Below are 22,987 nucleotides of genomic sequence, written 5' to 3' on the forward strand. Positions count from 1 at the left end.
TGGAGGCGTTTTCTTTGTGATAACATCACGTATGAATGGTCGGTCGGAATGAAGTGAAATTTGGTATCCGAGGGTTTTTTGGGTCAGAGATGGTTTGTATAATATGTACTTTCAAGAATCTCACTTTTTATGAAAGGGGGGTCCCCATACAAAGTTATCTCTTCTTCACATCTTCTTATATATAAAAATGGAGGCGTTTTCTTTGTAATAACATCACGTATGAATGATCGGTCGGAATGAAGTGAAATTTGGTATCCGAGGGTTTTTTGGGTCAGAGATGGTTTGTATAATACTTTCAAGAATCTCACTTTTTATGAAAGGGGGGTCCCCATACAAAATTATCTCTTCACATCTTATATATAAAAATGGAGGCGTTTTCTTTGTGATAACATCACGTATGAATGGTCGGTCGGAATGAAGTGAAATTTGGTATCCGAGGGTTTTTTGGGTCAGAGATGGTTTGTATAATACTTTCAAGAATCTCACTTTTTATGAAAGGGGGGTCCCCATACAAAATTATCTCTTCACATCTTCTTATATATAAAAATGGAGGCGTTTTCTTTGTAATAACATCACGTATGAATGGTCGTTCGGAATGAAGTGAAATTTGGTATCCGAGGGTTTTTTGGGTCAGAGATGGTTTGTATAATAGTTTCAAGGATCTCACTTTTGATGATAGGGGGTCCCAATACAAATTAAACTTTATTTGTTACGATTTCCATAAGAATCTATTGGCGAGCACAATGCAGTTAAGGACGTGTAGATGAAATTAAATATTTATTACGATTTATACTTTAGAAGGTAAAACGAAGTTTACCGGGTCAGCTAGTCAGCCATAAAAAAGTGAAATTGGAAAGAAAGATTTTACACATTTTCGGACTTTAACTCAATGTCTACTATTACAATAAATCGAATTGACTCATAAAACATCCTAAGTAGCTTTACAACGCCACACTGAAAAAAGAACAGACTGTGTTCAAACAACAATCCCACTCAAAACCCGTCAACAGAATGTTTTCATTAGCTGCCCCTTTTCTTACTCAAGTGACGACGAGATACCGATGCATGCGATGTCTCCCGCACTCTGACTGACTGACTGCCTGAAGACCGAGGAGGAGTAAACGTCACGCTCTTTTGTTTTGTTTTGTTTTCGTGCCCTGTCACACGGCGGTGCTGACGATTCGCTGCCGCCTAATGGGCGATTTGAAGGGAAACCCTTTTTTCCCTTAAGCTAAGCTCAGAGGGAACAGCATTAGCGGATATAGACATATACCTTCACCAAATTTCACGCTACGGGCACGGCAAATGCGTAATTACCGGGTAATGTCACGAAATACAAACTTCGTCTCTCCCAGCATTGCGTTAGGTTATGTTGTGTTGATTTGGGCGACATTTCCGGTTGCCGGCTACGAGGTGCGCAACAGCTGTATTTTGACAGTTGCCTTTTTCGTTGGGACACGAGAAAAGAAAATCAAGCAATGGGAACCCCCATCGTGAATCCCTAGAGTTGCAGCAGGAAGGAAGGTGTATCTCGAGACTGTGTGTCATCCCTGTCCCCGGAATGTAAATATAATATTTAAATTTTCGAAGCGTTGAATTCAAAGCTCGAAGGAGTTAGCTCTCTATTGTGCATTCCGATCGTTCCTCTCCCAGGCCAATCAGCCCCGACAATCGTTAACCGTTTCTGGTGCGGTGCCGGGATCAAGAAAGAATGTTGCGAGTAAGAGTGTAGGTAGTAGGTTCCCCGATAAGGAAGTGTACTGAGTGCCGGGGACAAAAATGTATAATATCGTCTCTTTGGGGTAAACAAATATATTTATCTATCCTAGTCCCCTGGCTGCTGGGAGTATGGCGAGGATTTTTTCTATCTACTTATTCTTACTCGGGATAGCCCGAGGGGGGCTTTGTGAACTTCCTGTGGGGTGGCAACGGGATGTGTGTAAGTCCTCGTTAGCGCAGTTTTCCCAACCGGGAGATATACATTCGTACGTACATACGTATATCTGCTGAGTTGGACTACGTTTTCGTTATGTTTGTACACACACAGTTCTTGTGTCTGTCTGGTGTGTTTCTCAATCCGACAGAAATCTCAAGGAAAACTTCTCAACAGAACACCAAGTGGAGGAAGCTGCACCTTCTTTCACCAACCCACTCTTGTCGTGATCTGCTGCCAGCTGCAAGATCACAGTCGTAGGAAAAAACGTAGCTGTACCTATAGCTGCATATATGGAGAAATTGTTGGAAGTCGTTGGAATATTTTTCATCTTTTATTGTACTGAATTTCCTGAGTAGATTCAGAGATGAATCGTGCTCGATTGCAAAAGAATTGTCATGGTTTTTGCATAACTCCGGGTACTTGACTTGACTTTGCACGGCTTTGCATAGTTAGACGACTTACTAGCTGGTTGGCTGACTGGGTGTTTGGCTGGTTTTCCAGAGAACAATCGAATGTGTATCTCCGATGGCCTCAAGGCAGCACAAAACAGTCATCACAGGCAAAAAGGGGGTAGAAAGTCAAAGTCTTTAATTGAATTATTTTATCTAACGTTATCCATCAGCATTCAGCTGCTAGCTAGCAGAAGCAGAATCGGACAGCCCCATGCACGTAAATAAATGTGTGGGACGATTGAATGGAACCCGGCCTCTGCTCCTGGTCCTTATCAAGATCTCTATCGACGCAATCAGCAAAGTAAATAGACCCCCCCGAAACACTAGCTCCTAGAAGAATGCCTCTTTCTTTCTGGTTTCTGAACTGAGCGTATAGACGTGTCTGTGAAAAGCCTCCACAGAAAGACTGCCACTGCACAATATTTGACAAATGTTTACATTAAATCCGAGCCACTTACGCTCGCATATATGATTCCATTATCTTGCAATAATCAATTCTCTCAATCAAATAAATTGTCTTGCTTCCATCTAGAGAAGCAGTGCCATTTTTGTGTGGAGGAACACCACACAATGGAGCAAGCTTCCACTTTGCTTGGGAGCTGCCAGACACAACCAAATCTATCAATCGCATCGGTAGCAAACTGTTTTCTCGAAGAGAAAGAAGATTAATAGCAGCTCATTTGGGGTTGATGACGTGGCCGGAGGCTGGGAAAAAGTTCTTAGCGCCAATTTCCACAGTCGATGAAACTGTAACAGCTCGCTAATGGGATCCATTGTTAGTCTAACGAATCCATTTATGGTTGCTGCAAATAAAGTGTCCACAGATTTCAGCAGAGTCCCCCGAAAAATCAAATGAACTTCCCTATGGCTTTGACACTGCAGTATCGAATGACTCAATGAACAACTCAATATGACCAACCAGTGTCCAATTGCGGTAACAAGACGCACCACGTCATCGAGTCGTTGTCGTCGGAGAAAAACTTTCAACTTTATGCGTTCAATCGACGACATCCCCTGGTGGTCAAAAAACCGAAGCAAAAAAAAACCACCAGCATATTTCATAAATCCTATTATACTGTAATTCTCAACCGAAAAGTATTGCCATAAATCAATGGGAATCAGTTGATTCCCGCAAATCATCGGAAACCATGTGAAGAAAAAAAAAACCGTTGAACGAAGTAAAAATTCTGAAATTACATGCCTAACCTCCACCCGCTTAACGCGTCACTCTGCGTGGCCGTGTTGCCGGTTGAAAATCAATTCTAAAATATTTTGAAAAAAAAGGATTTTTCAGAACTTTACAGAAATTAAAAGAAGTTCATTGAATCAATAAGAAAATAACAAAGTTTTATAGAACTTAGAGCGTTATTCAAGGTTTTGAAGTAGAATAAGAATTTCAACAAAATTTTAAGAAATTCACAAAATATTACAGATTAAAGCAGAATTTCACTGTAAATTACTGTAGAGAAACACTGCCTGTAAAATATTTTAACATGCAATGAAATCCTGTTTCAAATTTGCTAAATCTGTTAAATGTAATATGTAATCCTGTAAAATTTTCTAAAATTCTATAAAATTTTCTAAAACTTCGTTAAATTTTCTAAAACTTCGGTAAATTCCGAAACATTCCTTTCAATTCTAAAAATTCCGTTATATTCTGTAAAAATTTCTTTGATTATGTTGAATTCTGTAAAATTCAGAAGAATCCTGTTAATTTTTGTAATTTGTTTGTGAAATTCTGTAATATTCTGAAAAATTTTAAGAATTTGGTTTGATTTTGTAAATTTCAATACTGTAAAATTCCGTGGAATGAAAAAAAATCGTAAAATTAGGGAGAGATCGTAAAATTGAGAAAATTTTGAGAGAATTATAAAAATTTTGAAAAATTCTTAGAAATTCTTTAAAACTTTGGTCCTAAATAACTAAAAACAGAAAAATGACAAAGATTTTTTCTGTAATTTTTTTTGAAAATTTATGAAGGGATTATAAAATTCAGTGGATTTTGAAAGAATTCTGTTGATTAAAAAAAAAAATTAATTCTTTAAAATTTCGGTCTTTGACTATACGAAATTCTATAAATTTCGTTAAATTTTGTTAAATTCTGTTAATTTCTGTTGAATTTTCTAACACTTCGTTAGATTCCGAATAATTCCTTTAAATTCTTAAAATTCAGTTATATTCTGTAAAATTCTGTTTGATTAGGTTGAATTCTGTAAAACTCAGATAAATTGTGTTAATTTTTGTAATTTGTTTGTGAAATTCTGTAATATCCTGAAAAATTCTCTTGAATTTGATTTAATTTTGTAAAAATTTGGGAGAGATCGTAAAATTTAGAAAATTTTGATAGAATTATGAAAATTTTGAAAAATTCTCAGAAATTCTTTAAAACTTTGGTCTTAATAACAAAAAACTTTAAAATGACAAAGAAATTCAGTGCATTTTGGAAGAATTCTGTAATTAAAAAAAAAATCATTCTTTAAAACTTCGATCTTTGATTATGTAAAATTCTTAAAGTTTTGTTAAATTTTGTTAAATTCTGTTAACTTTTAAATTCTGTTAAATTTTGTTTAATTCTGTTCAATTTTGTTAAATTCTGTTAAATTCTGTTCAATTTAATTCAATTCTGTTCAATTCTGTTAAATTCTATTAAATTCTGTAAAATTCTGTGTTATTCTATTAAATTCTTTTAAATTCTGTTAAATTTTGTTAAATTCTATTGAATTATGTTAAATTCTGTCAAATTCTGTTGAACTCTGTTGAATTTTGTTAAATTCTGTAAAATTATGTTTAGTTCTGTAAAATTCTGTTAATTTCTGCAAAACTCTTTAAAATTCTTTAAAAATCTGTTCAAATTTGTTAAATTCTGTATATTTTTGTAAAATAATGTGCCATTCTTTTTAAATCTGTTAATTTCTTGAAAATTCTGTTAAATGCTGATATAATCAGTAAAATGCTGATAAAATCTGTAAAATGCTGAAAATCTTTAAAACTCTGAAATTTTTTGAAGAATTCTGTTAAATTCTGTAAAACTCTGTAATATTCTAAAGTATATTGTGAATATATTCTGTAAAATTCTGTGAAATTCTGTAAACGTCTGTGAAATTATGTAAAATTCTGCAAAATTCTGAATGAATAAGTAAAATTCCGTGAAATTCTGTTTAAATCTATAAAATTTTGTGAAACTTGTAAAATTCTGTAAAACGCTGTTATTGTCAGTAAAACTCTGTCAAAATATGAAAATTTGTTTTATAATCTTTTAATTTTTGTGAAATTTTGTGAACTTCTGTAGAATTCTATTTAATTCTGTGAAATGTCATAAATTTCTGTTGAATTTTGTAAAATTCTTTAAAATTCTGAAAAAATTCTGAAAAGTTCTGTAAAATAATGTAAAATTCTTCAAAAATCTGTGAGATTTTTTAAATTCTTTAAAATTTTGTAAAATTCTGTAAAATTTTGTGAAATTCTGTATGTGATATTTTGTTAAATTCAGTAAAATTTTTAGACACTCTGTAACATTCTGTAAAACTCTATTAAACTCTGTAAAATTTCTGTAAAATTCTGAAAAATTCTAAAAATATCTGTGAAATTCTGTAAGCTCGGTGAAATCTGAAAAATTCTTTTAAATTCTGTAAAATTTGGAAAAGTTCTGGAAAATTATGTAGTTTAATGTTAAATTTTGAAAAAAAACATAAATAGTCTTCCAACTTTTAAGAAACCAAAATATAAAACCTGGATACTTAAAAATTTTAAATACTTTTATGTTCGTACAGAATATTTAAGGACAAACTTTGACAACTGTGACAATTGTAACAATTTTGACAATTTTGACAATTTTGACAATTTTGACAATTTTGACAATTTTGACAATTTTGACAATTTTGACAATTTTGACAATTTTGACAATTTTGACAATTTTGACAATTTTGACAATTTTGACAATTTTGACAATTTTGACAATTTTGACAATTTTGACAATTTTGACAATTTTGACAATTTTGACAATTTTGACATTTTTGACAATTTTGACAATTTTGACAATTTTGACAATTTTGACAATTTTGACAATTTTGACAATTTTGACAATTTTGACAATTTTGACAATTTTGACAATTTTGACAATTTTGACAATTTTGACAATTTTGACAATTTAGACAATTTTGACAATTTTGACAATTTTGACAATTTTGACAATTTTGACAATTTTGACAATTTTGACAATTTTGACAATTTTGACAATTTTAACAATTTTGACAATTTTGACAATTTTGACAATTTTGACAATTTTGACAATTTTGACAATTTTGACAATTTTGACAATTTTGACAATTTTGACAATTTTGACAATTTTGACAATTTCGACAATTTTGACAATTTTGACAATTTTGACAATTTTGACAATTTTGACAATTTTGACAATTTTGACAATTTTGACAATTTTGACAATTTTGACAATTTTGACAATTTTGACAATTTTGACATCTTTGACAATTTTGATAATTTTTACAATTTTGACAATTTAGACAATTTTGACAATTTTGACAATTTTGACAATTTTGACAATTTTGACAATTTTGACAATTTTGAAAATTTTGGCAATTTTGACAATTTTGACAATTTTGACAATTTTGACAATTTTGACAATTTTGACAATTTTGACAATTTTGACAATTTTGACAATTTTGACAATTTTGACAATTTTGACAATTTTGACAATTTTGACAATTTTGACAATTTTGACAATTTTGACAATTTTGACAATTTTGACAATTTTGACAATTTTGACAATTTTGACAATTTTGACAATTTTGACAATTTTGACAATTTTGACAATTTTGACAATTTTGACAATTTTGACAATTTTGACAATTTTGACAATTTTGACAATTTTGACAATTTTGACAATTTTGACAATTTTGACAATTTTGACAATTTTGACAATTTCGACAATTTTGACAATTTTGACAATTTTGACAATTTTGACAATTTTGACAATTTTGACAATTTTGACAATTTTGACAATTTTGACAATTTTGACAATTTTGACAATTTTGACAATTTTGACAATTTTGACAATTTTGGATATTTTTAATACCTGACATATTTTGAAACTTTTATCAGAGTTGGCAACTTTGAACACTGGCCCCACTTCTACTCCCACAGGATGATCAATCCAAATGTTAGAAATTGCACAAATCAAACGTATACGGACTTTTTTTGTGTGTTTGGGATATGAATGTGCCTCAGCCGCAAGAATCACATGAGAATGTGACAATCGCGATGTGTGGATATGTGGCTGTACGTAAGAAGAGCACACATCGTTCATCGGCAACCAAATATCTCTGACATTTGCCATTAAGCAGGGAGTTTGAAATGTCATTCAATTCTAATAAATCATAATCCCAGCGACAGACAGACCGTATCAGCAGCCGAAGGAAACGAAGAAAGAAACTGGCAAAAAGGAATACTTAGTAGTATGCAGTGGAGCTAACCGAAATAAAGAGAGAAAAAAACTGTAAACCGATCGAGGTTGGAGGTTGGAGTCCTTTGGAAAAGGGAAGGATGGGCACCAATTGTGATTCGCCGGGAATCTCTTTGAATATAAAAGTAAAATACCCCCCTATTGCCTAACCAACCTCCTAGTTTGAGATATCTACTCTTTTTCAGCGAGGAATGTGCAGGAAAGAAGTAAAACGTTAGGTAGGAAGTTCACTGTGCAAGTTCGCGATCTGAATCGATTGGGGCTGCTGCTGATGCTCCACATAGCAAACATAGAAAGAACAGGAGGGGTGAGGGATGCCACCAAACGAAGAATTATGTTCTTCCCGACGAGAGCGATTGATATCACCATGATGAACAGGCAGTCTTTTTTTTTCGCATCGCTTTTCTTTTCTTTCAGTTTTCGCGAGCACTCGGTTTTGGCAAGCTGCTTCAAATGACAAAATCCATATTCAATACTTTTCCCCGATAGCAGTGCGGTGGTGGAGAATCCCTCTTCCTGGGCATGTTTCCCCCCAAATTTCATCCCACTGTTGGATGGTGCTTTTTAAGGAATGGCAGAATACTAGCAAACGAATTGCACAAGTTGGTTCGATTGGAGCCGTGATAAAGGGCTTGGGGAAATTGTTGAAACGATGGCTCCCACCAGAAGCTAGCAGCCTCCAACGACGATTGTATGGAACGAAACGGAATGGATGTCACCATAAGTGGTTTGAATGATCATCGATAGAGAGGGGACAACTCCCTGGTGAATTCATCAACCCATTCCACAACGACGAAGGGAAGTTCTCCCGGTTTGGTAACCGGAGCGACCAAATCTTCACCTAATTGCCTATTATTTTGATTTCATTTGTTACTTTTATCTAAAAAGTTGATGCCTATTTTGTTTTGCAGCATCGCGTTTCAAAGGAAGAGAAAGATGAGCTGAGCTGTAGGCAATGGAAGGGAGCAAAAGTTTGTCAATCATCGCGACGTAGGGCTGCCGATGACTGAGGGGAATTCATCTCGTTTACGGTATGTGTTGTTTTTTTTTCTTCTGTTCCTAGAATAGACGTTTTGCATAATGATCTTCATCTTTCTTGCCTTGTGTGGTGTTTTTTTTTTTCGTTTCTTTCAAGTTCATGTGGGAATGTACAACTTTGCACATACCGATATCGATTGACTGGTGTCTCACAATCGAACTTCGCACATATCTGTAGCGGGTGATGACTATTTTGAAAACAAGAATTTCAAAACATTTGAATATCTTACTGAATTTTTTTTTCTAACTAGTTGAAAAATTGGAGGAAGGTATTTTATTTCGTGGTTCTTGTCGGTTCACTAATCACCACATTTTGGGATAATTATTAGCTGCGCCAGAAAGTTCTGTATCGTGCACATTTCCGCAGTCGACTCTAGTAAATCGAAGACACTCGAATGTATTAAAAAATTTAAAATTTTTATGAGAAATCTAACATCCTCTTAAGGTAAAATAAGTATCATGGAACGAACTCACCAAATAATCTCTGGGGCCTGATAGTTGGTGATGGTTTTCACTTTTCCATAGCTCAGTACAGCACACAAGGGAAACGTTGTGTGAATTATTTATTACGCCGAAGGAAGCTGGAACTCTCGATCCTGATCACTCGATTACACCTAACGATTAATGACATTTCCGGCAATTCGATTTTTTAAAAGAACTAACATTTAAAATCAATTTTTCCACTGAAATATTCGAAAACTTTATTTCGAAAGACGGAGAGAAAATAAAACGCGTCCGTTGCCAAAAAATCATGGCCTACTCCTTATTTTGTTGTTCTTGTCTAGTAAGGATTCCATTTTAAACCTGCTGTTGAGAGCATCGGAAAAACGAATTCTCTAAATGTTAATGAACCTCGGGCCAAGTGCAACAACATTCTATTGACATTCGAGAAAGTTCAAATTAAACATCTGCCTAGGATGAGTTATGTCTTCCACCAAAAATGGGAGGAAAAAAACATTCAAAACGTAAATTCAACTGCGTTTCGGGGGTCGTGGCCATCATTTGTCGGGTTGGTTGTTGTCGGTGGTGGAAAAACGAACGACCGGCGGGATAATTAATGAATTGATGATCACACACATGTATCTCTCATAGATACGTAAAAATATGTACGAAAACATATTTTCTGCCACACCAGCTGAGTCGCGTCGAGTTTGAGTTGAGTCGCATTGCGAGTCGGCTCGAGTTTAAGGAAAATTAATTAACAATGATTTATGGAAGGAGTCTTCACAACTTTGCACACTTGACATGCATCGAGAGACGCGCCGCGTCGTGTTTATCTACCATTTTTCGAGGGGTACAAGTTCAGAAGACAGGAAATGAAACGAAAACAAAAACACAACTGACGGAACTCGACTTTTGGGGAGTGTAATAATTTTGGCTAATTAACAAAAAACGCTCACAAACGCTTGGCTTTGGAATTCGTTGCGGTTTTCGATCCAAATGAATTGGTCGCCGAACTTCGTGACTGTTGGGAGTGATCAGTTCTGTTTTTTCTCCCGTTTTGTTTTTGGGCGTATTAGGTAGCCCCCCAAAAGCCGGCTAGGTAAAAAGCGTGAACCCCGGCTTAATCGATCGCACCATCACCATCATTTTTGTTGAATTCGGAGAAGTGTTGTTTACGCATTTACGCTGGATTGCGTGTGCTGGGAAATCAATTTTGTGGATTAGCCACGGGTGTACGCTCTCACTTTTCCGCCAGGTTGCGCCAGGTTTTTTTTACGTTGCTTGTGAATAGTTTCGGCGTATCCCCCAGCTGGATGGAATTGATTCGGTTTTGTTTGTTTTTCCATCGATTTCAAGCTTTAGTGTCAACAAATTGGAAAAAAAAGCGTTTAAGGTAGCACGGTAGTGGGTTTTGAATCTCGTGTCAAAGCCTTGGCAGATTGGTCATGCTAGCTGGACACATGCATTGAAATCGGTCGTTAGCGTGAGTTTAGCATAAAATTTGAAATGTTTTTAAATTTCGATACATGAATGTTATAAGCGAAATTGTTATCTAAAAGCTTATTAAAACCGTTATTTAAAATCAATATATTTGTTTAACTGCAAGGAACTTAGAGCCAGTCCCTAGGGAACGTTTAAACTTTTGTACAGATCTTTGAATTTTAAAACTTTTTTTGCAGCATTGGTCTTCATATGGTCGCTTTTCCATACTAGTATTATGGTTTATTGTTATGGTTTGGCTTCGAAGGCCTTAAACAAGTAATCATCGAAATGAAGCAATCATAAAATGTGGGAAAAAACGTCTCAACCTTCAGAAGAACACCTTGGGTGGCAGAGTAACGAATGCGATTCGAGCCGGATACACATAGGTAGAGGGCGACACCACATCACACACTCACGGGATTGCCAAGAAAAAGAATACTAATTATAATGCAAAAGACAAAATCATGAGCAATTTCGAGAGAACGCTCCCCGAAACCGAGTATGAATGGATGGGTTTGGCTTTGGATTGGAGAACACCTCCAATCTGGGTCTTGTCTTCGAAGGGAGAAAATTTCATTTCATGCTTGAATGCGGCCGAGTCGCGCATGATGATGATTCTACACCAATCTGGGTGCTGTTGCTGTTTTGCGATCCCCCCCACCGACATACGGCTCGATTCTCGAGACCTTTCCGAGAATCCCGCAACATCTCCTTCTTGTAGAGACATAGCTTACCAACAAGAAGGGGCGAGGAGGAGGGATTTCTGGGTTATTCTGCTCTAGCGGCGATTTGGCGCGATTGTGTGTCATTATTCAAATTAATAGCTATGATTTGGCACGTTCTGTCCTGTTCTGTTTGGTTTGTGTTTGCCTTTTGAGAGTTTTCTGGACGCTGGCTGGCATTTTTCGGTGATCTATGTAGCGGAGACGGAAAGGTTAAATAAATGTAACCCAGATTGCGAGTTCGACGAACGATGACTGAGTTGGAACATGATTTCGGTTTTTGATATCAATAAAATTCCTGGTAGATGGCACGTTGGGATAAATATTGATTTAACTCCGAAAAGTCAAGCTTGATTTCATCGTTCTTGAATAATTAATGAGGTGGCTTGGTAAAAATAAGAAGAATAAATATCTGACAATATTACTTGATAAAATAAGATACTTCCTTTTAGCTGCATTAAAATTTGTTGAGATTCGTCTCATCGAAGCAATCGATGAGATGAATAGCAACACACGCAAGATGTTTGTTTATAATGAATAAAAAATTAATAATTGTAACCATGGAAATGGTTTAGTATTTAAAGTAGCGAATTATTCCAAGTTCTACCAGCAAGTAGTACAGATCTCTCCCTTCCATTGCACTGACCAAAATACTGCTACAGGTATTGGGCCCAGCACTGGTGGAAAGTAGGAGTAGCGGAATCATCAGTGGCAAAATGAAGAGCTAGTGCCGAAGGAAGGACAACAAGCCAGGATCCATTGGAGGGTCATCAAGACAGGAACCAGAAACACTGGAACGTCGTCGGTGAGCCGGGATTCGTGGAAGGTTGTCGGACCAGGAGCCAAGTGGAAGGTCGTCGGATCCAGAAGCCAGGTGAAGGTTGATAAGCCAGGAAACACGGGAGGACTTCGAACCCTGGTGCCCTGGAAGGTCGTTGGGTCGAATCCATTGGAAGCGGACTAGAATCCATTGGAAGGTCGGCGAGTCGGGAACCAGCGGAATGTCGTCGTGCTATTGGTGAGGCGTCAGCCCAAAATAAGAGCGTCGAGCCGGAACCAAACAAGGTAGTCGGACCGGAGCCACTGGGATATCGTCGTAAGGTCTTTGGGTTGAAGCCATAAGGAGCAGAACAGAATCACTAGTAGGTCGATGGACCGAAAGCCATGGAAGGTTGGCCGGTATCATGGAAGATCGTCAAGTCAGGTTCCAGGAGGTAGTCGTCGGGCCAGGAGCCACTGTAGGACTTCGAGCGGGGATTGGAAAGCCAAGTGAAGGTCGTCAAGCTGAACCAGTTTACCAGCTTCGAGCCGCAGGAAGAGCGACGAGATCAGAGCCATGAAAGTTCGTCGGGTCAGAACCATTGGGAGTTCGTCGGACCTGGAGCCTCTGGAAGGTCGTCGTCCCAGATCCCGGTGGAGGTCGTTAAACTGGTGCCATGGAAGGTCATCGAGTTGCAACAGGGGCAAGAGCGTGTTTTGGTGCGTGCGTTGATGAGGAGTAGCCCCATCTTTAGGAGGAGCCGCCGGAGGCAGTTACAAGACTGCGGAATGCTTGTTTTGAGTAGGAGTGTTGAGATTCGTTTTATCGAAGCAATCGATGAGATGGATAGCAACACACGCAGGATATTTGTTGAAAATGAATTAACAATTAACATTTGTAACCATGGAAATGGTTTAGTATTTAAGGTAGCTAATTATTGCTAAACTCAACTAGCAAGTCGTACACATCTCTTCTTTCCACTGACCCGAGCGCTGCACAACAAAATTTATTTAAAATTTAATTGTATGTCGTAAAAATGGTTTGTACTCATTTAGGTTCCTAGTATAATTTATATTTTTTGGAAACTCCTAAAGAATCCAACAAGCCAACGAACTTTCAGAATTGTCAAATTGACACCCTACTCCAAAACAAAACTATGTACGTAAGTAAACTTTAAAGTGCCTTTGGTCAATTTAGTAATTTTTTTCAAAACTAATAGAGATATAACCGATTGAAATAATACTTTTTTTCAAAAAATCTTAAAAAGTTCTCAAAAGGTTAGATTATTATTAAATACAAACGAAGAATGCAAACCGAAAAATTTTGGTTCAAATCAGAGACCCCTCGGTGCAAATTTGTACAACAATTTAAATAAAAACAAGCTTAAAGGCAGTATAATCTCGAATCTTTTTTCACACAATTTTTTGAATATATTTTCCACATATTTCAACATATTCAATACTAATTTTGTATCGAGAATCATATCGTTCTTATCAAACATCTCCCGGAGAAAATCGATCATATCAAATTTCGCCGTGTGTGGTTCCCATCTCATTCCAAAATTTCCCCACGCGAACAATACCAAAACCCATTCATCACAAACAATGGACCCGAGCGAAAAAGTCTCAACAAAGTGGCCTGGAAATATGCAATCATTAATTATCATGGTTTTCAGCGAAGCCATTTCCTGATTTGGATCCCACCGTGGCCTAATTTATGGCCCGCCGGATGATCGCGGGAGTCCGCAGACCGTATGGTTCGGAACAAATCTCTGCCTTTTTAACTCTAAAGGGCTATTAGCGAGCTAAAACTGGCATAAATCTAATCAGAGCCGTTCGGGTTCGGATTCAGGCAGGCGTGCTAGAGTTAAGCTAGGCTTAGTTCAAACTATCTACCACCTACCAGGCAACGACGACGGCCGCGCCATGCCGATCCAGAGGAGATCGATGTTGATCGTATGTTGGTTTTGGATCAGCTTCGCTCCAAACTCCCTTGAAGCTTATGTATAGTTTGACTATGCTGTGGTCGCCTGATCTAACTAAGGAGGTTTTGTATTTTCGGCGCGCTGCTTCGTGATATTCCGTGCCTCGACAAACAACGTTCAAAAAACATGATGTAATTTCGTGTCGTTCATGTTTTGTTTTTGTTCCAAACTTTGGCGTTCGGTGGGGAGATAAAGTTGCGCTCGCAAGGAAAATATTCAAATTGTTTTTTTTCCTTCTATTTATACAAGCAAAATTGCCCTCTTGGCAATGAAATAAACTGAATGGTGGTTAATCGATCGTCACGCTCATGACAAACCGGGGTTAAAGCTGGAAAGTGCACCGGGTAATTACTGATCGTCGTCGTCCCCTTCCAAGTTTAACGGAACCTTCGGATTTTTTTTGTTATTCCGATCGTGTCGTTGGACATTGTTTGTCGAACTTAGCGGGGGCCATCGTAGCTCATCGAAGAAAGCTAATAACTATTTTTGCTGAATTGAGAGATTGCTGTCAGAAAACTGGCCCATTGTTTATCGCGATCGTGCATTCGGCTGTCAAATGCTTTGTACCATAACAAAAGTTGCATGAGGAAACGAAACATTCTCATATCAACCATCTCTCAGTGACGACGACATCAACGCACTCGCAAACAAGACGACAATAAGAAAAAAAATATCTATAAAAAGCTGTCTTTTTCCAGCAAGAAACTTTTCCTTTGTTACGCAGTTCCGTGTAATGATAGAGCTGATGTCTCAACTTGTGGCTTTTCTCCGGCTTTTCAATAGAAATGTTTAAGCGGAAACCTGACGGTAAATTGGGGAGCCCTCTCACTTCGTGAGTCTAATTGATGCTTTCTTGAGAATCGCTTTCGTAACCGTTGATGTGTAATTGCAGCAATTTCACGTGGGCTGAAATTGACAGGAAAAAAATACGCGGGAAACTTTTCGAGTACCCATTCCCAAAACCAGAAACGACGTTTGAGAGGGGAAAAAACTCTATAAAGTGTCTCCAGCTCGGTTCGGGAAAACTTTCCAGCGTTGTTTATCGAAAACAATCCCGTCAAATTTACCACACGCAAAACGAAATCTCCATTCTCATTAAAACCAAACCAAAGCTCCATAAATTTTACCCGGAACAGGGATTTTAGTTTCACCAGGACTATTTTTAACGACCGAAAGTTTTTCCCCCCTCTGGGGTCCAGACCGCAGCCGGACTCCTGTGGGGCCTTTTTGGTGTTCTAGCCCGCTCCCGTTCTGGATAGTCGAGAGAAAAAACAACGAACCATTCCCTAAATAGCCAACTCCAGGGCCAAGTGTAGGTTAAACGTAAGACAAGATTAAGGGCCGCGTTACCCTAAGCCGGCCAGGACGAAAGCTAGCAAGCTGGACCACGAGATAAATAGTGTGGTCTCCTAGGAAGGCTTCCAGGGAAAGTTTTTTAGCCGCTTTGAGTCGGTAAAAGTCTTTAAGTCAAAATTTATATAAGTTGAGTTTACCTTTTTTTTTTATTAAACGCTACAAATTTTAGTAAAATTTCCAACGAATCGACGGTTGGAAAATTTTTAACTATCGAACTGAAATGCAGCTGAACATTTTTCAGACAGGGTGTGCGATTTATTTTGACAGGTGAGGTTTTTCTCTCGAGCAGTTTTCCTCTGCTGTTAGTTTAAAATTATCCGGGCAGTTTTGTGGTTAGCTAAATTGAAGCAGACGAAAGAAAAAACTCCGAAAATGGGCAGCGGTAAGATTATTTATGTTCAGATGTCAAAGTTTAATGGTGCCGAGCGACCCGACAAAGCCGGGAAATGAACCGAGGGGGAAAAGCTGAAAACTATTTGAACCGAACTTAGTGCTCCGATGTTGAGGTAATGAAATATCCCAAAAAATAACAAGAAAAACACGTAAGAACAGATCTGAATATGCTCTTTCATGTTTTCCAGACTCCGTAGCCGTCTAAATTTGTCGCGTTTGCATACCGAAACAACCAGCGGAGTGCATTAACATGCGTTCGTTCCGTTGATCCCGTCTGCGCTGTTGTTATTTCTACAGCGCAGCAATCTGTCAAAGATCAACTACAAAAGCGACTATCGCACACCCGGAGGATCAATCTTTGATCCTATCGCGCAGCCCGTTTCGCCTACTTTGACTCGACTTCCATTCATTGAATTCTCGGTGGCTGCGTTTTTTCATTCGAATGTGAACGCGAGCGGCCTGCTTTGACAGGACATTTATCTATGACAGCATCGCCATGTGAAAGAAAGGCCGATTACAAAGCAGCCTTCGGCAGCATTCGTAGGGTAGTACGCGGATGTTTCCTGTTTTTCCTTTGGCTTATCTCGTTCGGGGTTTTTCGGGATCGGTAATTGTTTGTTTTATGGCTGCATGTTACACTAATTGTAAATGCGTTTTGCTGTCCCGTTGATCCTCTTCACATGGCCAAACAAACGGAACAAAAACAAAGGTTCCCATTTTTATGGTTCCCTTCCACTCCCTCCGCACTCAAACATTCTCCTCGTTTTCACCACCGTTTGAAGACCGGATTCATGTCGCCCATTTCACATTCTCCAGAAACGGCTCCTCACGTCTGTCGATTTCTGTCTTTCGTCAACTTTGTTTTAACGATGGCCCTCCGCTTTGCTTGCCTGAATGTCGTTCACTCTTCAGTAGGAGGACGTGTGTTGGTGCGTAAATGCACTTTTTGGATATTTTATGAACTGCCTGAGTGATGTACAAAAGTTACGTCGTGTTTGTTCAGGCTGGGCTGAAGATTCTCTCTGTTACTTAGTAAGTATGTTTTTTTTCTTCCTTGTTTTTTTAAGTCAAGCTTTTGTCAACTTGCGGTGGCAGTCAGCGCTCTACTTGTCTTTCTGTGTCCCGGACAGGCCACCGAGAGGTTAGCCCGAGAGCAAATAAATTTAACAAATTGACCGAGGAAAAAATCGTTTCCGTATGCCATTAGTTAGCATCAACATATTTATACATTTGTGTAAATACGGATTGCAGGCCGTTTTTCTTATCTGCCCTCGAATGTTCCAAATACGTACTGATTGGTGCATAGCTTCCCTCCTAAATACGCATTTGTTTGGGTGATTGCGATTCTGTCTCAAGCCCGCATGTGGTTTATTGAAGTTAACCCAAGAGTCAAACATGTTTAATTGCCTTTTATTTTCAAGTGCCTTTCAATTTAGAATCGCCTAATTTAGGCGGCGACCCTCAATGCGTTTCATTGTTTTCAGGTAATTAAAGCCAAAGCCAAATTGCGTCCATTGCTCACTAGAATTACTTCCATATTTAGCAAGACTGAGACGACCCCTGCCTAATTTCGTACCACAGTGAGTTCCAGAGACCTAAAATTTAAGGTGCGACGTTAATGACCCTCTAAAGCTACCAAGCCGTGAATTCAACTGGATCATAAATTTCGAACCTTGATGGACAAAAAGACAGCACATCTCGTCTAATTTTCGCTTTGCTTGCGCTCACTAGTCGGTGAAAAACCTCTACCTAAGCAGGCGTTGAGCAATTGACTTGGGCAGCCGCGCGTCTAACGGAGCGGAAATGAACGCTTCGCGCACGCGGAAATTTGGCAGCCGAACGACGCCGCTACGCAATTTAGTGTGTTGGGTGAGTGTGGTTCCTGCGGGAGTTTTGTTGATTAATTAGCCGATGTTGTTGGGGCGAAATTGGCGAACGCGAATTCGATGCGTGTGGCAGGCGGTTATGGCTTCATTTCCTTTTGGGTTTTTTTTTCTGATTTGCGTTGCGCTAATTGGCGCATAGGTACCGAGGAAATCGAAAGAAGTAACATTTGGAAAGGTTTAAGGTAATTGATGGAAGGAGAATTATGATTTATCGCACTTTCGAACGATTAGCGTATGCAAAGATTCATTTGAATACGACAGATTTTGGACGGTAGGTTTTTCGAGAATATTTTCAGAGGAGTAGGCGATGACTTTTGCTAATCGCACGCGTTTTTCTTTCTGTCCGCGAAAATCTTACAAAATTTTCAATTTCAGTAAGTAAAACAGTCGAGAACTAACTAGAAACGGCTTGAAGTGAAAGCTAAAAGGAAGTGCAGGAGTTTCCACCAGAATTTCCAAAAATTTAGATATGAGTGAGTGTTAATTTATCAACTGAATTGCTGCAGAAACGGAGTGTTTACACATTGAATTTAAATTTTATTCTCGTGTGGAAGCCTGGAGTTGTTAGTGGAAGCGATAATTGTGAGAAGCGTGGAAAGTTTAGAAGTAATTTTGTTCCTTGAAAATGACATACATATATTATTTGTGGAAAGCCTCGAACGAATAAAGAGAAATCGGCACAGATGTGTTTAATTTGGCTCTTTTGCAGGCTACGCAAATGTTTTTTTTTCTGCGTTCGGCTTGCTGCGATCGATTTTTTTTCCTGCGATTAACCTGTAGGTACCTATCCGAATGTTTATAAGGTTAAATAAGGTTAAATCGTTGAGATCATTCCTTGTATTAAATTGTTATATGTATGTATTAAATTGCAAGAAACACTATATTCATTCACCATTATATACAAGTCGACCTTATATTAGAAAGTCTAAGTTGATGATTTTGATAAACGCTTTATAGACACCTCAGTAGGTTGTAGGTGGCTCAGTTTGCGATATAAATAGTAAATATATGGTATAACGTATAGTATATAGTAGTCACTAGGGACCAACAATGTTCATGACATCTAAACTTGATTATTATAAAAAAAATTAAAATCTCGAAATAATGGAGTCCTGGAATTCTGAAGGCTTTCGATTGAATTTAATTTTCTCATCATCATCAAGGAGGATCAATTTCGAACTTTGCTAGCCAACATTCGGCTTAAGTAACCTCTGAGTGTTACTCATTTTAAGTTGTTTACACTCGCACGAGCTGTTCCCGATCAACGATGCAGATTTGTTTACACTACCGCACCGGGTGCGATCGATCGATCCGGATTGTGAGAAACTGCAGAAAGCAGTTAGTCCCCATGTTATGAAAATGTACACACAAAAACACCCAGCCCAGCGACGTCCGAACAAATTAGGTCATGCAGATCCCATGGGACGCGAAACGTTTTTTTTTTTCGCTGAAAAGATCACGTTAATTACGATAATGACAAACCAGCCTGAAGGCGATGTCACCGATCTGTCACACGCACGCTCATCAAGTTGGCGGTGGATTCTCCGAATGGTTGTGACAGGTTCCTCTTCTTCTAAATAGCGCGGTTGAGGAGTTTTTCTAATTTGAGCAGAGAGGTATTTTACGATCGGATTGCCGCTAATAAATTGTCAACGTGTCTTCTCAAAGTCGATGGTTTTGCAGCAAAACAACGCAACTTGGTGATGGCGGTGCCATCTCCACACATATGACATGAGATCGCGAAGTGAGAGGGAATGGAACGATCGCGCTGGACTCTGCCATCATCAAGCCGAGATGCCTTATTAGTCCTTAGTCAATGGCTTCGATTGCGAATGGACAGTTGAATGCGCGATAGACGTAAATGGTGATTAGTGTGAAACCGATCGCCGCAAGGCTTTCCTCATACATAGGCCACAACTTTGATCGCTGTGACCTGTATAGAATTGATTTGACGGTATCGACCTCTTGGGGCCTCACCATAGATAGGCAAGGTAATGGAAAAAGAGAGATCGACCCCAAGATTTATGTCCCCCCGTCGATTAGGCAGTCGTGAGAATGATTTTTCCCCGCTACTGGCCTACTCACCACGTCCCGATATGGCTCAAGACACGATCGAGTAGGAGGTTTGAACGCTCTGCTCTGGCTTAACACCTCCTAAACGCGCGCTCGTTCGACCCGATTTGGGGGAATGAGACTAACAAAAGTGATGTAACACCTCGCCACATACGGGCAGTAATTTTGGTTCACACCTCACAACTCGGGTTTTTTGGCTCGTTCCCATCTGCTGAGTTAGAAACTTGAAAGAATCCGTCCCATTCGTTGTAGATCAACTCTATGCCAGACACAGCCACGACGACGGGGAACTATTAACTAGTCGAAACGGTTGTGATTGAGTAGCGATTTGAGAAGCGAGTGAGGAGAACAAAAGAGAAAATCGGGAAGAGGAAACTCACGAAGCCCAAATCTATTACGGGACGGTGTTGTGAAGTGAGATTAAGGACGCCCAAATTAAATGTTTATAAGCGGGCGGGGCTTTATTACTTAGCAAGATACGACGACGGTGGAACACAAAAAGGGTCCTCCGACCCAACTACTGAACCAAATAGAAAAAAAGGAATAACAACAACAAACCAGAAAAGGAAAGGTGCTAAATCACGACAGCAGGCACAATGAACTACGAAAACCGAAAAAAAGGAGCTTCTACGGGTAAGAATTTGCTAGATTAAAGAATACACACCTTCTGATTTTCTATAAAACTGATAATTCATTATCTTTAATTTAGCGAGAATTTTTGGGCCATGGGTTGGTAGATTTTTTCTATTCGATTGCGTGTTTCTTGCCGAGTTGGTCAATGTTGTGGTGTTGTGATTTGGGAACAATTTGGAAACAACATAAGGTTTGCCCTTTCAGCAACGGTGACCTGTTTCTTCATCTTCTAGCAAAATTTGGTGGCGTGGTAAGAAGCGTTGCAAGCATAGCTAACTTTCTTTTATCTCCTGATTCGTCTTCTTCACTAAATATGGTGATTTGGTGTTTGTTTGTTTTTTTTTTTTGGTTGGCGGAAGAGACTTTTGTACTCACGGGCACCTTTGGAGACAACAGTCTATGCTGCAAATTAGCGCTCGTGCTTACCTGTAAAGATAAAGAGAATAAAAAAAAATTTTAGTTTTATTATAAGACACATCTATTAACATTTCAAAGTTAAAATTGAATAATTCACATCAATTTTTGAAAGCATTTTCAAGGCTTTCTGGATTCTAGATGAACGTGTCCAGATTTTGTACTAAACAAGTCATTAAACATTTGTTAAGTAGGCGATGATATGTTGAAATCGCATACGTGTTTTTCTTTCGCATCGTCGGGTACATTTTTACTGTTGAATTTTCAAATAAAATAAAGTGTTATACGGTGAAATAGTTTTACTTGGTTTTACTAACAAACAGCACGATAAGAGATCCGAGTCTGATTGAAAAAATTGCTTGAAAGTGAACAAATTTCAAGCTTCAAAATTTCTTCTGTTTGGTAAATATGATTCATACCGTTTGCTCTCAGTTGATTTCATTATGTGTTTTTGAACTTATGATTTCATATTTGAAAACTGCGAAGCCGATAAGCTTTAGTCCAGCACAGACATGTATGTTCAAAATCACAAAAGTCACCTTAAAATGACATTAGAATACAAAAATGACTCAAAGAGCCGTATGCTCAACTTTGGGAACCGTCCAAAAGTTCGAAGACACAATTTACCAGATATTAAATGGAGAGAAATTTGACTCATAATTTTAATTCACACTATTTACTCTTAAACTTAATTGAAGGAATCATAACTCAAAGAAGGAAGGGAAACTTAGCTTAGAAAGAACTATCTTCAACTTGTAAGAATGAATCTTAAGGAGGAGGTTTTAACTTCTTAGAGCAAGTTCACTGGTGTTGGGAAAAAGTGGTAGAAATTTTGACACTGTTATCACATTTTGAAAATTTTACCATGCAAAAATGTTTTCAAGATCTGTCGACTTCAGATTTGTTTACAATACGTGAAGTATTTTCGCATGCAATATGCAAAAATAGCATTATTTCTATCACATAGGGCTGAAAGAGAAACAGTGCTACAACGCCCAAAGATCTTGAAAACATTTTTGCTTGGTAGAATTTTCAAAATGTGCTACAAGTGTGAAAATTTCTACCACTTTTTCCCAACACGAATGAACTTGCTCTTGAAGAGCCATGTCTTAAATGGCAAGAAACTTGAATTGATTTGAATGGAATAGCGGAGGTTGCTTGGATGATTGATTAAAAATGACAAAAATGACAAAAATGACAAAAATGACAAAAATGACAAAAATGACAAAAATGACAAAAATGACAAAAATGACAAAAATGACAAAAATGACAAAAATGACAAAAATGACAAAAATGACAAAAATGACAAAAATGACAAAAATGACAAAAATGACAAAAATGACAAAAATGACAAAAATGACAAAAATGACAAAAATGACAAAAATGACAAAAATGACAAAAATGACAAAAATGACAAAAATGACAAAAATGACAAAAATGACAAAAATGACAAAAATGACAAAAATGACAAAAATGACAAAAATGACAAAAATGACAAAAATGACAAAAATGACAAAAATGACAAAAATGACAAAAATGACAAAAATGACAAAAATGACAAAAATGACAAAAATGACAAAAATGACAAAAATGACAAAAATGACAAAAATGACAAAAATGACAAAAATGACAAAAATGACAAAAATGACAAAAATGACAAAAATGACAAAAATGACAAAAATGACAAAAATGACAAAAATGACAAAAATGACAAAAATGACAAAAATGACAAAAATGACAAAATTTACAAAACTGACAAAGATGCCAAAAATGAAATGACATGACATGACAAGAATGACAAAATTACCAAAATGACAGAAATGACAAAAATGATAAAAATTACAAAAGTTACATGGTATTGAATTGGTTTATTTACAAAAATTACATCGTATTGAATTGGTTTATTTAAAGGGAATCTTCCGATTGCTTTGATTC

At 37.6% G+C, this 22,987-nt stretch overlaps 1 protein-coding gene across 7 annotated transcripts in view; it reads right to left on the bottom strand.

Annotated features, from left to right (window-relative positions):
• Positions 1 to 22,987, bottom strand: part of LOC129746472 (teneurin-m) — a 359,103-nt gene that overhangs the window by 271,783 nt on the left and 64,333 nt on the right. Inside the window, exon 2 of one of the 7 annotated variants that reach the window (XM_055740130.1) lies at positions 20,670 to 21,064. The exons of the other annotated variants lie outside the window; for them this stretch is intronic. Within the exon in view, the coding sequence (XP_055596105.1) occupies positions 20,670 to 20,700 (31 nt within the window). The 5' untranslated portion in view covers positions 20,701 to 21,064. The remainder of the gene's footprint in view (positions 1 to 20,669; positions 21,065 to 22,987) is intronic. 7 annotated transcript variants of the gene reach the window in all.

Source organism: Uranotaenia lowii, chromosome 2, assembly GCF_029784155.1.
Source record: "Uranotaenia lowii strain MFRU-FL chromosome 2, ASM2978415v1, whole genome shotgun sequence".
Taxonomy (NCBI): domain Eukaryota; kingdom Metazoa; phylum Arthropoda; class Insecta; order Diptera; family Culicidae; genus Uranotaenia; species Uranotaenia lowii.